Here is a 16,309-nt window from a genome sequence, read left to right on the forward strand (position 1 = left end):
AAAATTCCCCTGAATTAATTTATAATTTCACATTGCATTTAGTTTATTTATTCCCGTTGTCTATAATTAAAAAATGCCTCATAAACATATATTCGGCTGACTGTACAGTGATAGTATCTTCTATAACTTAGAAGTGAATTAACCCCTTAAAATGACGTTTAAGCAGCCATCTGTATGGTCAACTGTATACGTATTCAGGAGCCTTAACCGTCAACTTACCTCAAATCAACATATACTTTAAAATACGTCACCTGCAGCTTGTCTACGCTTTGGTATCCCGATTTTGGAAGAGTGACTATATTAACAGTGCAACAGCAACATTTTCTGACACAGCGGTGTAGTCTAAACATCATATGTAAACGAAGGGTCATTTCAATGTGGAACGCTAATTAAACAGAAAGTAAATGCACTGCGATATGTGGGAGATTATAGTAATATCTGAAGGCGGACATTTAAACGCCCAAATTCGATCGTTTGATGCCAGAGACAGGGGGGTCGTGTCCTTGGTTGTATTTCCTGCGTGGAGAAAACTCCGATAACTTCCACCGGACTCGGTACAGAACGAAGGTACAAATGCCGGTGTGTGTTCACTAAACCATACCACATTGCGTTTGACAAGCCGCCGTGTTAGAGGGTTTCCTTAGATGAAGGATCTGAGTTCAGTATGTCGGGCAGAGAAAAGGATTATCATACACTGAGAAAAGAACTTCTCAGGACCAACTCTCTGTTTGTGGACGCCGACTTCCCCCCAGACAACAGCTCTCTGACCTTTGACAGGACCCCTCCCGCAGGACTCAGGACTGTCATATGGAAGCGCCCGACAGTAAGTTTACTAAAATTCCTCCACGTAATCTTCAAGAACTCTTAACTTTTTTTTTGTATTTTAATCCGTTCTGGTATTTAATTACATAAACATATTCTAACCTAAGAATTATAAATGGTGAAATCAGGAAACATGCCTCGACATTGGTTTGGAGTGCGTAATTTGTAAGAACGCGAGGCTAAAAGTATTTTCGTGTTTAGAGTCAATAACAGTTCACTTTGATTTACCTGTTTAACGCACAACAGCTGTTTCAATACTTAAAAACCCTGCATGGGAGTTTGTAATTATCTACCTCTCTATATCTACTACAACATTGTAAACAATCACCTTAGTTTCTCTGTTATTGTAGTCGTACAATCAACGAACAACCATTCATTCGCTAATGCCCTTGTTTATTGACATAAGAAGATTTGAAATCTCTAAATTAATGCATTTCAAAGTAAATCGTGTTTTAAGTTAAAAAATTGGCGAGAATTTCATTTCACGCATCATGTAATTGTGTATATAGGAAATCATCTTCCGTGAATTACATCGAATTAATATATACATGACAACCATGTACAGTTCATGATTTGTAGATTTTCCTCAACTGCTCATTTTTTTTGTAGGACTTGTCCCGAAACCCCAGATTTATAGTAAAGAATGCCACAAGATTCGACCTTGATCAAGGATACTTAGGTAATACTCAGAGAGGGAAGCTAATTAAATATGAAATATTAAAGGTGGACTAGCTTTGAAGCTATTCAATCGAACCATGAAACGCAATCCTTACAATGCAGAATTTCCATAATTCAGTCAATATACATATTTTAACTGGCTCGGAGCTGGCAATCCACAAGTATAATGTATATATATGTGGTAATAATACACAAAACCGGTATCTTATGTTTGTACATGGAATAATAAAAAACCTCATTTGTAATGTAAACACCTCTGTTATTCTGATGGTGATTAGGACAGCTGGTCCCTGCATCGCTGCGCACACCTGTTTCTGAAGGCTGTTTGACCACCGTCCGAGTGCCTCTTTCTGTTCATTTTTACAGGCAACTGTTGGTTCATCGCTGGAGCTGCTCTGGTAGCCACCAAAAAGAAACTACTTGAAAGGGTGGTGCCTCTAGACCAAGAGTTTGACAGAACATATGCAGGTCAACACATTATGTTTTTCTTATACGCCTAACAATTAACTATAACACTTTTAATTTCCGTTAACTTTATATGTCAACTGAGCTGCTGTCAGTTATAAATTTGATACGTTCCTATTGAATGTTACAGACGTCTCAATGTCCGCATTAGAAGTCTCCCTCATTGAGGTGACATCCTACATTATGTGGATGTCACAGCTATTGATTCTTAAGTTCATTATGTAATACGAGAACAGGACAATATATTCAATTTTACCACGTCCTAAAGATTGCTATACTAAGTATTTTCCTCATGAAATAAAAATTCAAAGGAAGAACCTACTTGTAAAAAAAAAATCTTTACTTGACTCTGGTGTTAAGTCGCATGTTATTATATTAATTAATTTACATGTATGTAACTGGATCGCTAAAGAACCTGCTGCCCAGCTTTCATGCGTTTTGAAGGCTTTGAAATGCAATAATATATGTTTTTGAAGACACGTTGGCAAAGTTGGGGTCTGAAATAACAATCTATTCCATCACCTTTGTTTTCAGAATTATTCATGTGGAAGTCTCAGTAAAATATAATGATCTATTGAGGTCTCTTAAGTCTCCCTAATAATAGGAGGCACTCGTATTTCCTTCACCTTTGACATATTTATGTTTTTTAAGTCACAAATAGTTGTTCAGGGTTTGTAAAATATGGATTTAGATGATGATGAATGAACGATGATCAAAAGCCATTAAGTGGGTGTAAGTTAAAAATGACATATTCTTATTTTTATATAAGTTTATTTTGTGGGTTTTAATAATTCTTTTATATTTATTATATTTTCGTGAATCGTATCCTATAAGGTACAAAAGCGAGGCATCGAAAAATACAATTATTCTATTTGTTTAATTCATGCATAATTCACGGAAGTAGGTCCTGTATATTTAGAAAAAAAGGCATTTCAAATTTAAAAAAGAGATGGTCAAATTTAAAAACATTCTTTCCTTAACAGAATTGAAACACTGAGAAAATTTAGTTTAGTGAAACCCTGAGTTGTTATATGAAACGAGTTACTTACTGCCCTGCAGATAAATTATACTTATTACTTATAGATGAATTAACTGTTGACCAGATTAATTCGTTGTTACTCAGTATAATTATTTGTTGCGAAGTATTACCATTAATGGCAATGTGCTTATTATCAAAAGATAACTTGGAAGTTCGATGTACATGTATATACATTTATCCAAGTTTAAGGCAATTCTGATTTATCTATTTATAACCTTACAATTGCTCAAATTAGCAATGGGTATATGCCTATTACTTGTCAGATGTATGAAATACTCTAAGTACAGTTCAAAAATATTTTTTAAATTTTTAATACAGGTAATAATTCATTTTTCTTTAATGATTACACTTACATAAGTTTTCCTTTTTTTGTTGTGACCTCCCTTTTTTTCCTGAAAATAGTTTCTGATGTGATTTTACTACATAAATTGTCATTTGGAAGCTGCTTAGCCCCCCCCCCCCATTTGGAACCCTCTTTGAAAAAAGTTGCTATGGGCCTGTCTATAATTGTAAAGATATTTGCTAGAATTGTTATTTGAATATCTCCGATGCAGTTTAAAGAAAATATATATTTTAGCAGCAGTTTTTGTGAACAGTTTAGTAAGCGGTACGTGACATTTAAAAGTAATCGACATCTTACAAAAAGCAACTAATAACTGAAATTAGTTTGCAATAAGTTTTTGTCAGATCACAATTGTCATATTTTCAAATAGCTTTTGTCAGATAGAGGTTATCATCTAGTAGAGAAATTGCTAAGCGGGTTAGTACATATATGCTAGAGGTTTCTATTGACAAGATTTTTTTAATGTAGGTATTTTCCATTTTAACTTTTGGTGGTACGGGAAGTGGGTGGAGGTGGTGATTGATGACTACCTGCCCACGGACGGCTACCGCCTGATATACGCCAGGAACAGGGAGGAACCGAACGAATTCTGGGCAGCATTGTTAGAAAAGGCGTACGCAAAGTAAGAATTATTGCTATCAGACATGCCTTATAATTTATTCACATTTATAACAGTAATATCTGGAACCGTTCCATATTTTACAACAGATTAAGGGGTTGTTACGAAGGCGTAGATGGAGGGAAACTTCAGGACAGTGTGGTCGACCTCACCGGAGGAATCTCGGAAACTGTGGACATTAAGGACAAGTCTCAGATCCCAGTGGATATCTATGAGATTTTGTGGCGATCCTGGAAGATGAACAGTTTTCTTGGCTGTAGTATATCGGTTGGTTAAGTACTTTAAATGAAAGAATGTTGGTATATTTTGAGGGTTATTCAGCCATATTCAATTACATATCAAAGATGAAGTAATTTGTTATGGGAAGCATAAATTCAAGTCACTCTGTCATAAAACCTTGTTAGATTATATAATGTAAAAAATTGGTATAAAAGTCAACAAGTTATACTGATGGTAAATTAAGCACATATATAAAACTCAAACAAAATTGGGGTTATGAGAATTATAATATTCATCAGTAGTTAAAAATTTTCATCACAGAAAATCTCTATGTAAATTAAGAATTTCTTGTCAAAGATTGTAAATTGAAGTGGGAAGATTTACCAACATCCCTCGAGAAGATCAGTTATGTAATAGATGCAATTCTAACAGTGTAGATGATGAAACTCCAATTTTTGATAAGATGTAAAAATATGATCATCAAAGAAAAGAAATTTTTCAGTCAATTAATTAAAAGTAAATTTCCAAATTTATCGGCGTTAGATGATGAACAAAAACTTTTTTGGTCACCCAATACTGAAGACAAAGAAATGGGCAAATTCATAAATGATAACATGTTGTAGTAGCCATACACTTTTATATGTAGTATTCCTTTTAACTGAAATAGTACAATATTATTGTTGAAATGAGCAATGTCATTTACAAATTGTTATTCTATTTGGCATATCTTTTCCTTATTATTGTAATAATTTCATGCTTGTCTGTTATGGGCTCTAAATTAGGAAATAAATGTTCTATTCTGTTCATTATTTCCGAAGTATCTGATTACCACTATTCAATTGAACACAGTCCACAAAGACATGAATAAATAAATTTTTAAGATAAACATAAAAAATTTTGTTACAAATTTCTTTTTTAGCTACCTCCAAATGTAAGTTCATCATCTAGGGAAGTACGGCGGCCAAACGGATTGTACATGGGCCACGCATACAGCATCACCGCCCTAGCTGTGGTAAACAAAAAAATCTTTTGCATCGAAGATTTAAGAAAGACAAGAAGATTAACTTTATTACTTTTTGTAAACGTGCACATGTAAACCATTACTTTTTTCAGATCCCCTACAAGGGGTCGAGCGTTCGTCTTTGTAGACTTCGGAATCCATGGGGACGGAGCGAGTGGAATGGTGATTGGTCAGACGAGTAAGTATCGTCTGCTTCCAACGTTTCTTGCAACTAGTCATCAACTTTCCTCAAATATACGGTAAATGAATCTTCTCATTCATTTGCAGGTCTTATCAAATCCGAAACTTGTCATCGGAAGCGAAACAAAGACTTGGGATCGTTATACAGGATGACGGTGAATTCTGGTAATGATACCTCTGTGTATCTCATCATTTTTATCAATTAATAGAGTCTATTTTTTAACTGATTTTTATGCGTGATTTTATATGAGTACGTTTATAGAATTAAAAAGTAATTTAATCTTTTCTGGATTTTATTTCAACTTTTCTAAACATTTTTCCCACAGGATACCGATTGACGATGTGTTGGTTAATTTCGAGGAAATACAACTCATTCACCTTCAGCCAGACGCCACAACACAGGGGGTGGCTGTAAACGAGGTGAGGGCATGGGATTAGAATCACCTCCTATCTGTATAAGCATATAAAACACGATTTTGAAAAAAACACTGCTTGTTAATATAATAATTGAAAAAAACAAAACAAAACAAAACAACATGTCTGTGAGATGGACTATACAGTATGTTCTTATAGCTGACTTTTTTTGAAACTCTTTTAGTGACTTTCATTAATTATGATCTACATATAGCAAATAAAAATATGTTTGTGGCTTTTGTAAAGCCACAAACACATTTTTTAGCGAAAAAAGGAAGCATCAGAAAAATACTTAATTTTCAATTTAATATAAAAAAACGACTGAGAAAGAGCGTCAGGTAATGTTTAGAAAAAAAAAATACTGGGTGGTGATATCAACAGATCGTCTTTAAACTCAGTTAAACATACTTTGACATTCGATAGCATTGTAGAGCACATTGTTAAAAGTTTAGTTTGTAGAGATAGAGGAATTTCGTTCAATGAAAATCAACATGCAGGCCTACGTTATCTGCGATCTAGATTGTGAATTACAGGTTTTAAAAGATGGTACAAAAAGTTGATCGTCTATGACGACATCCTAGCGTTTACCGCTGTGATCTCGGAACAAATTACCATTTAATTTCCAGACAGATTGACACATCAACAGAAATTTGAGGTTGATAACAATTGGAATGACAAACTAGACAAATAAAAGAAAAACTGTCGGTGTATAGATATGTCACATACGTCTAGTTAAGGGAATATTAAAGTTTTGTTGGAAAAAAGTAACTGTAATTGAAAAAGTCTAACATGTATTATATGCTTTCAGGGTAAACGTCAGTGGAACGTGACGGTTTACCATGACCAGTGGATTAAGGGCGTCACGGCTGGGGGATGTGGAAATGCGCCATACCAAGGTTACAGCAGAATTTCATGTTCATTAATTTATGTCGTATTGCTGTTCAATTATATTGGAGTAGATACGACATGTAGATAGTAAACATTAAATTAAATTTAAAGGAAATATAATCCCAGATATCGTCTAAAAGGACATAAATTTGTTGTAAATTTAGACTTGTACTGGAAGAACCCCCAGTTTTCCGTGACTTTACGAGATGTTGATGACACAGACAACAAGCCAACATGTACTGTCATCATCAGCTTAATAGAAAAGGAGCAAAACAACAAGTCCAAAATAGCCATCGGCTTCGACGTTTACAAGGTGAGGATCCCAATAGAACAAAATAAAAAGAATTGAATGAAAAACTACACATTAACGTTGGCCATTCTTAAGTTTTATTTTTCTCTGTTCCCTCCACAATTAAACAATAATTCACACAAGGATAAACAAATCAACTTAGGCCATGGTAAATAATATCTGTTTTATGTCCCTTGATTCTTTGAAAAGGTACCCTCCAGTCCGAATAAAAAAACACATTCCAAAAAAAAGGTGCTTTCACAAAGTATCCTTAATACTCAAGAAAAATAGAAATTTTGTTGTGTATTAATGAAAAATACGAAAACTGTAATCCAGAAAATTCAGAGTAGAAATGCGAGAAAGCAAAACCAACTCACCGGTATTGTCAGTCCGTGCTCAGTGATTTGTGCAGACTATACAAATTGAACACACCCAGTAAAACGTAAACACTAACAATAACAGAGCTCGTGCCCTGTTGTTTGACGTGATGTTATGAAGAATGTCGTTGTTTTTGAATTCTCAGAATATTCATGTAAGTTCAAAATCATTAAATTGAAGTTATTTTTTGAATAAAAATAGACATTTAAAATTGTAAACATTGCAACTGTGTTCAGTCCCCTTTAAGTTTCTTCAAAAGAGAAAAACCAAAGATCGCCGGAATCTAATATCTACGAAAGCCTATTAGGTTCAAACTACGGTAAAAAAAAATTTAAAAGGCGTTGATACGCGAAAGAAGGCGTAATAACGCCTTTTGAAAAGGCGTTATAACGCGGAAAAAGGCGTAATAACGCAAATAAAGGCATAATTATGCCTTTCTAAAAGGCGTTATAACGCGAAAAAAGGCGTAATTACGCCTTTCCAAAAGGCGTTATTACGCCTTTCCAAAAGGCGTTATTACGCCTCATATTTTTCAATACATGACTTACATACACCCGTGGGGCTGATTATTATTAGATTCCCAGGAAAAAAAGATTTTTTAATGTGTTAAATATTTTCAGTGTTAAACCAACTTAGTCCTTCTCTGATGCCAGACACCTCTACCAAGATGCATGGATTTCAGAAATTTGGTTGAAGGCTAATTGCTCATTATACCTATGCAAATAGTTTGCCTGTTTTTTTCAAGAGGAGAGAAAAATATTTCAAATTTGACATGAATTTTTAATACATGGCTAGCAAAGCCCAAAGCTGGCTCTGCCTATATCCTGGATTTTCAAAAGTAGAGTGTTGACTTCGCTTAATACGCATGCAAACAGCTGTCTGCGAGATGTGCGGGGATATAGAAAATGCTATAATTTATAAAATTAAAACTATAATCTAAATATTGCATAAATAAAGATGGCTTTGGTTCAATCTTTCATATATATATATTTTAAAAGAACGCCTTTCCCTTTTTGGATATAACTCCTTTTCAAACAGGCCGGTAGTACGAATGCGAGTTGGGGGGGGGGGGGGGACCTCACTTTTTGGGAGAATAGTCTTGCTATAGTTTAAGTATAAAAAATCATTTATTGATTGCTTGGTCCCTTTTGGAAAGGCGTGATAACGCCTTTTGGAAAGGCACGCCTTTATTTGCGTTATTACGCCTTTTTTCGCGTTATAACGCCTTTAAATTATTTTTTTTTACCGTAGTTTGATCCTAATAGGCTTTCGTAGATATCAAATTGAACCTTGCATGTTACTTGTCATATATTGAAATAAGTAGATTTTTTTCTACCATTTACTCATAAAATAAAAACGCTGAAGGAGGGGGGTGGTGAATGTAAATGGAGGAAAGGAAATATATGAGACTCTATCTATAGCAAGTGGAAATGAACATAGAATGAGGCCGATAGTGCTGATTGAACTGTACGTTAACTAGTAATATTCAAAACGTACTAGACATAAAAATATCTAAATGAAGAAACTAAAATGATTTTTTAAAAATATCCCATTTATAAAAGGTCCAACCCTTGGGTTGCCTGTTATTATAAAACCTTATCTACCTATTTTTTCTCAAAAAATATGAAACAAAAACTGCATGTATGTATAGTCCAATAAGCATTATTTAGAGGATTTGATTCCATTATTGCATTTTTCTTTTAAAAAGATAATGTAAAATCAAGGAACTGTACACAAAATATACACTATATAGCAAAAGTCAACACATTCTCAACAACAAAAAACCAAATATATTATTGGAAAATATCAATTTCTTTAACTATTGAATTTATGTTTTTATTTTTTGTTTAATTTTTTGATTGTTTCCTTGTTGTTTCTTTCTTTATTGAATTTAAGTTTTGCTTTGTTTCCGTTTTTTTCCCCCTGATTTGGGATGTGCTTGTTATATTCCTAATATAAATAATCGAACAGTTAATAAGGGTGTCCTAGCATTATAAGTTGTTCTGAATAGATTGCTAGTATTTTGGAAGTTACTATTATTGAACTGTAATTGAACTCTACTTAATATGTTGGTAGTGTAATACTGCACTTTTTATTGTAAAAACACACAATTATTATTCATTTAGAATTTAATTTAGCTAAGTTGTTTTTAAGATGTTTCTCTATTACTTTGCAGTTGAAGTATCCTCAGAGTCAGCCATTAGATGGGGAGACAGCCCCCAGAAACGCCCTCATTCTAAAGAAAAGATCAGGGGTCTATCAATATAACCGGGAGATCACCCGGAGGTTTGACCTGACCCCAGGGACATATGTCGTCATTCCAAGTACGTTTAGGCCTCACGAGGAGGCGGAGTTTATGCTCAGGATTTACACAGAGAAAATAATTAGTAGTCTGTAAGTATACTAAGAGTACATTACCTTGTCAGAGAAAAAAAAATCTGAAAATAAAATGTACATTTAGATTGAAGTGAAAAGTATGTATTTATGAGAAAAATTGAGGCTATACAGAAAACCTCTGCCAAGACACTTTAGATAGGAAAACTTGTTGTAGGAACTATTTTTCTAGCAAAGCTTTTTTATTTGATAATGTCACATGATGACTACCTGGGAACTTTTAACATTCGCGAGTGTCTGTCGTGAAATTCGTTAATATTTCTACACGCGAATAAGAGCTGGAATGGCATTGCATACAAAATTCCGGATTTATGCTGTGATAAAATTTGTGATTCAGATGAATAAATTTCCTCGTAGATTTTATTCATTACGAATTCCTTCCTGTAGAATCTTGTTAATTGATTACAGAATGCGCTCGCTAATTAACTAATAAATATTTCTTGCCTATATTGCAGTGTGTTAGATGAACGCAACGGCGAAGTTAAGGTATGTTAGTTATTACGCGATCGAGGTTTGATTACATTACTAGTGTTTAAGTGTTTTAAGTTTTATTTTGAAATACAAATCATGCTAGTTTTCTCACAAAAAAAAACTGATAATAAACTTAGTAATCTCTTTCAAATAAATCGGAGGTTGGTTATACATTTATTCATTCGATACTAGACGAGGCTTTCTTCACAAATTCAATTAAATTGCATTATTTTGCATTTATTGTAATTGAAATTGCCACTTGTTTCGAGGAAAAAAACAACTTTAAAAAACCCAGAGGATGACTAAACAGCATTAAATCTTAATGTTTGTAATTGAATACCTTACGCAATACCTATAAGAAATTCCATTCTGATTTTAAAGCCAGAAGCCAAACCTCCGCCAGTAAGGGACGCCTTTCGTGAGTTATTTCTAAAACACGCTGGTGAGGATGGAAAACTGAAAGCTAAGGAGCTGAAGGAATTTATTTTAGAACTATCAAGATCAGGTAGATCAATCAACAAAATCGCACTTTTAGTTTTTTTCCCTTTGTTCCGAATGAGTTTTATCTACAAATTGTTAGAGAGAAAAGAGTTGTTTTTTTTTATTTTACAGAAATAAATGAGCCTTTAAAATTCAGCACAGAAACCTGCAGAAGCCTTATCACAATGATGGATGTATCTTTTTTAAACTTAAAAAGCAGAATGCGTCCTGCATGCTTAGTAATTAACACCAGATGTGAAAGCATCGTGAAAATTTGAGTAAATTGTTTACGTGTTGTTGACTTTGTGTAAGATGTAGAAGCATGCCATATTGTGTTGTTATGTTAGCTTAACTGAACAAAGCGGAATAAATCTGGCGCAATGAGCTATGAGGATTCAGTCAAGATGTGGAAAGAAGTTAAAGGCTATAGAGTATGTATGTTAGTAAAGTTACCTATATGTAAGATAAAGACTATAGAATATAGAGTACGTATGTTAGTTTATTAATGGCGAAGTAAGATAAAAGCTATAGAGTACGTAAGTTAGCTAGTTACAGGAACGTAAGATAAAGGCTATAGAGTATGTATGTTAGCTAGTTACAGGGAAGTAAGATAAAGGTTTTAGAGTACGCATGTTAGCTAGTTACAGGGACGTAAGATAAAGGCTATAGAGTATGTATGTTAGCTAGTTACAGAGACGTAAGATAAAGGCTATAGAGTACGTAAGTTAGCTAGTTACAAGAACGTAAGATATAGGCTATAGAGTACGTATGATAGCTAATTACAGGGACGTAAGATAAAGACTAAAGTGTACATATGTTATCTAGTTACAGGGATGTAAGCAAAGGCGGATCCAGCGCCACCCCACCCCACCCCCTCCCATTGTAATTTTTTTGAAGTTTTGTTTGTATAACAAGCATTTACCTTCAGTTTAGTACAAAAATTGATAAAATGATACTATTGCCCCCCTCCTCCCCCGTTATGAAATTCCTGGATCCGCCACTGGTAAGATAAAGGCTATAGAGTACGTAAGTTAGCTGTAGTTACAGGGACGTAAGAAAAAGACTTGGTTACAGGGACATAAGATGAAGGCTATGGAGTACGTATATTAGCTAGTTACAGGGACATAAGATGAAGGCTATAGAGGATGTTTCATAGCTAGATACACATGTACGTATACTTTAGTACAAAGACACTTTTACATAACTACATGTATTAATTAAGTGAAATATACTAGTTTACACGGAACTTACTACATTACAAATATTTATATATCTATGTAAATGCGAATGTTAGTATTTAGTAAGCAAGGTTGTACATATACATGTATACTAGTGTTTGTACTGACCCCCTTCCCCCACCTTTTCTCCCTTATAAAAAAAAAGTTTGGTAGAATTTTATACATTTCGCATGTCTTTGTTGCGTGAATGTCTGGTCACAGTTTACTGTTTAGAACTGAACCAAACCTAACCACTGTCTAGCGAACTAGTCTTAATTATTTCCAAGTTATTGAATGCTAACATATGGTATCCCTTTTCGTGAATGACTGAACAAATCAGTGTTGTATACACAACAGGTGTGCCATATACATGTAAATACTTACACAGAGCGTGTAGACTTTAGAATATAGTAATAGATTGACTGATTTTAATCAAAATTGTCTTCCCGTTTAACACTTGACTTCAGTTTTTAAAAAGTCATCCAGAACGGGGAGAATTTCGAAAGCTGACACTTATAACGCCTGGAGAACGATTTTAAGCGGGAAGGTACTATGAAATGCAGTCTGTTGTTTTTCAATTTCATTAATTGCTGCTCATGGAGAGATTTAAGAGAAAACCCCAGATATTATCTATGTCGAAATTCAATAATTTGGCATGTACAGTTGCATAAATGTGATCGCCCGTAATATAAATATACTTCCATATTCTGAAATGCCAATTATAACCCCTTATATTTTACTAAAACTGATCAAATTTATTTGATCATTGATGTGAGTGTAACGACGAATTTATTTGATTATTATTTAAAACTATTGACCTCTTCCATTTCTTTAGTCACAGTCTGAATTCTGTCTTTTATACATGTACTATGAATTATCTGTCTTTTATACATATATTATGCTGCGGAAACCATTATATATCCATTTACTAGAATATTTGTTTCAAAACTTGACGCATTCAGTAATACACATGTATTACAATTGTTGCAGTCCGTTTTCTGTATACATGTATTTATTAAATATCTTACTTTGCTTATATAAGTCCGTTTTTCATAAATCCCTATCTCTTGATAAATATCAGCTTTGTTTAAGGAACTTTTTTAACAAACCTGTGCACTCCCTCGTGTGAGCCCAATTTCAATAGATATATTAGTTATATACATGAAATATGGACGAACAGTAATCGCTCAAAAGTCCATTGAAACAATACAAATCGGGAGCAGAGCAAACACGGACCTCTAAAATCATCAGAGGTGGGATCAGGTTCCATGGAGGAATAAGCACCCCCTGTCGACCGGTCACACCCGCCGTGTGCTCCTTTGTCATGATCGGGCAAACGGCAAAATCCGTAGACAATTCAGTGTATAAATAATGGTCTAACAATTAGTATGAAAAATTTCAGCATTCAACTTAATGATAGATTGTATTTGCTGACAAGGTCATTGTATCGACCATACAACTTGCGAAATGTTGTCTTCAAGCGAGACTTTGTTTTACCAATTCTAAATAGTCGTCTTAATTGGGAGGAATAAAAGAACCGCAGAAATATATATAATTTTATATTGCATCAGTAATGGCCAATTCCTATAATGTACTACGAGAATAATTCCATTCACTCTGTCACCTTTTTCTGGTTTTGCTGAATCTACCCATTATTATATTTACAGGTCATATCCTACAAGAGCGTATTTCCTTTATCATCTTGTCTATAAACATGTCCACTTTGTTAGCTCTACTGGTCAGAGACCAGAAGAGCTTATGCGATAGTAAGGTGTCCGTCCGTCTGTCTGTCTGTCTGTCTGTCTGTCCGTCTGTCTGTAAACAATTTTTCAAAACGCTACTCCTCCTACAGTTTTGGTCCGATTTCAATATAACTTGGCACACAAGTAGACTACACTAAGATACATAATTTAGTGCATCGGTTTTTGATTTCGATGGACGGTGTTGCCATGGTTACTAAAAATAGAAATTTCTGTGAAATTCCTTTAAAACGCTACTCCTCCTACAGTTTTGGTCCGATTTCAATATAACTTGGCACACAAGTAGACTACACTAAGATACATAATTTAGTGCATCGGTTTTTGATTTCGATGGACGGTGTTGCCATGGTTACTAAAAATAGAAATTTCTGTGAAATTCCTTTAAAACGCTACTCCTCCTACAGTTTTGGTCCGATTTCAATATAACTTGGCACACAAGTAGACTACACTAAGATACATAATTTAGTGCATCGGTTTTTGATTTCGATGGACGGTGTTGCCATGGTTACTAAAAATAGAAATTTCTGTGAAATTCCTTTAAAACGCTACTCCTCCTACAGTTTTGGTCCGATTTCAATATAACTTGGCACACAAGTAGACTACACTAAGATACATAATTTAGTGCATCGGTTTTTGATTTCGATGGACGGTGTTGCCATGGTTACTAAAAATAGAAATTTCTGTGAAATTTCTTTAAAACGCTACTCCTCCTACAGTTTTGGTCCGATTTCAATATAACTTGGCACACAAGTAGACTACACTAAGATACATAATTTAGTGCATCGGTTTTTGATTTCGATGGACGGTGTTGCCATGGTTACTAAAAATAGAAATTTCTGTGAAATTCCTTTAAAACACTACTCCTGCTACAGTTTTAGTCTGCTTCTAATATAATTAGGCATACAAGAAGACTATACTAAGATACATAATTTATTGCATTGGTTTTTGAATTCGATGAACAGTGTTGCCATGGTTACTTAAAATAGAAATTTCTGTGAAATTCCTTTAAAATGTTACTCCTCCTACAATTTTGGTCTGATTTCAATCTAATTTGGCACACAGTTAGGATACACTATGATACATAATATGTATTTCTGTTTTTTTTTTATTTGGGTGAGTGGTGTTGTCATGGTTACCGGTACTAAAAATAGAAATTTCCATGAAATACTTTCAAAACGCTACTACTCCTAGTTTTCATTTGATTTCAATATAACTTGTCACAAAAGTAGACTACATTAAGATACATAATTCTATTTATTGTTGCATGTTGCAATGTTTCAAATCCAAGTGCTACTTTTCTTTTGTTATACAAACAGACCAGTAGAGCTACAGTCTCATCAGAGACTTCTGGTTTTCCAATAAGAATTTGCTTGCACTCTGTTTTATACAAGTTTGTTTTATTCTGTTGTGATTGCAGGCTGTTTTCCAACAGTTTGACATAGATGGATCGGGGACGGTGGATACGTATGAACTAGACAAACTATTTAGCACATTAGGTAACAAATATGAAAACTACTCTTATTTTCAAAATCAATACTAATTATTTTAAACCATCAGACAACATCAATCTTTTCCTCCTACTAAAATGTCCCTCATCTGACAGATAAGTTTCTTGGCTTCACGTGTTAAGCTCCCTCTCTAGGTTTCCCTGTGAATAGAATGGTACAAACAGCAATAGTCAGACGGTACGCCGACAGAAACAACAAGATCCGCCTCACAGACTTCATCATAGTCATCTGTAAATTAACCCTCATGTATCGTAAGTATCAAATCTCATTTTTTCCCTTTTTAAAAAAAAAATTGATAGCATTTCTATAGAATTGCGCTAGAACATTTCAAGGCTAATATACCGGGTATATTTTAACAATTTGAATTTTAAGATATCATAAGAGCTAGTTTAGTGTTAAATTTATAGTAGCTTATCTATTAGCATTATTATAAAGGACGAAACAAGTACAAAATGAAGTAAAACGATTTTTTTCTTCTTCAGAAATATACAAGGATCAGCAAATTAAAACAGGCAGCCCTGATTCTGCTTCTTTCACTATGAACGAGGTACGTAGTATAATAACTCGAACACGGTGCAGAAAAGTGGGTCACATTCATCTTATACTGTATATAAGTTCTACCCTACTGTCTTTGCAGTTCCTTTATTATACAATGTACTGCTGAGCCTTGTTCAACATGGCGGATATGACAGACGTGCCAACCTGTGTTCACATTATTTTCCATTTCCCTGGAAAGAACTACATTAAATTATACATGTATCTACTTGTAGTCCCTTAGGAGAAAGTCTAATACGTGATGCAATATTTCAGTACTACCTGAGAGGCAAACTTTTTTGTTATATATTTTTATACATATTTGCATTGTGTTTTAATAAAGAGTTTAATTTGTAATTTACTTCATTTTTTATCATAAAAAAGGTACACTTGGGGTCTGTTCTTCTTCAAATCAAGATGTTCTTATAAAACGTCAGAACTGTTTTACTGCAAATAAACACAGGTACTTGTCGACATGACAACCCCCCCCCCCCGGGGGGGGTCAAAAAATATTTTTATGTCTTTTTTTCATAAATTATTCTTCTAGTACACATTTACAATGTATTCCATAAGAAAAATCCAAAAAATAA

The 16,309-nt window shown here is 34.0% G+C and overlaps 1 protein-coding gene across 4 annotated transcripts; it reads left to right on the plus strand.

Annotated features, from left to right (window-relative positions):
* The first annotated feature begins 331 nt into the window (after nt 1–331).
* LOC133199473 (calpain-9-like) lies at nt 332–16,076 on the plus strand. 4 transcript variants are annotated; one of them, XM_061335281.1, is made up of 20 exons: nt 332–823; nt 1,432–1,501; nt 1,867–1,968; nt 3,816–3,969; nt 4,056–4,233; nt 5,105–5,197; nt 5,299–5,384; nt 5,474–5,551; nt 5,713–5,806; nt 6,609–6,696; nt 6,853–7,001; nt 9,532–9,749; nt 10,205–10,235; nt 10,602–10,725; nt 10,833–10,894; nt 12,396–12,464; nt 15,095–15,173; nt 15,308–15,436; nt 15,668–15,732; nt 15,823–16,076. In XM_061335281.1, the coding sequence occupies exons 1-20, from the start codon at nt 665–667 to the stop codon at nt 15,847–15,849; spliced, it is 2,055 nt and encodes a 684-aa protein (XP_061191265.1). In that variant the 5' UTR covers nt 332–664; the 3' UTR covers nt 15,850–16,076. The 4 variants fall into 4 exon arrangements, with proteins under 4 accessions (XP_061191265.1, XP_061191264.1, XP_061191267.1 ...); XM_061335280.1 differs by lacking the exon at nt 12,396–12,464 and adding an exon at nt 11,063–11,131 and having other exon boundaries at nt 333–823; XM_061335283.1 differs by having other exon boundaries at nt 333–823; nt 15,320–15,436.
* The last annotated feature ends 233 nt before the right edge of the window (nt 16,077–16,309 follow it).

The sequence above is a fragment of the Saccostrea echinata genome, unplaced genomic scaffold (assembly GCF_033153115.1).
Source record: "Saccostrea echinata isolate AGI-Se365-2 ecotype Australia unplaced genomic scaffold, CSIRO_AGI_Sech_v1 ptg000034l, whole genome shotgun sequence".
Taxonomy (NCBI): Eukaryota; Metazoa; Mollusca; class Bivalvia; order Ostreida; family Ostreidae; genus Saccostrea; species Saccostrea echinata.

Coding starts and splice junctions, on each gene's coding strand:
- LOC133199473 (XM_061335281.1), top strand. CDS start 665: ATGTCGGGCAGAGAAAAGGATTATCATACACTGAGAAAAGAACTTCTC. Junction 824..1,431: donor TCATATGGAAGCGCCCGACA/GTAAGTTTACTA, acceptor TTTTTTTTGTAG/GACTTGTCCCGAAACCCCAG. Junction 15,174..15,307: donor CAAACTATTTAGCACATTAG/GTAACAAATATG, acceptor TCACGTGTTAAG/CTCCCTCTCTAGGTTTCCCT.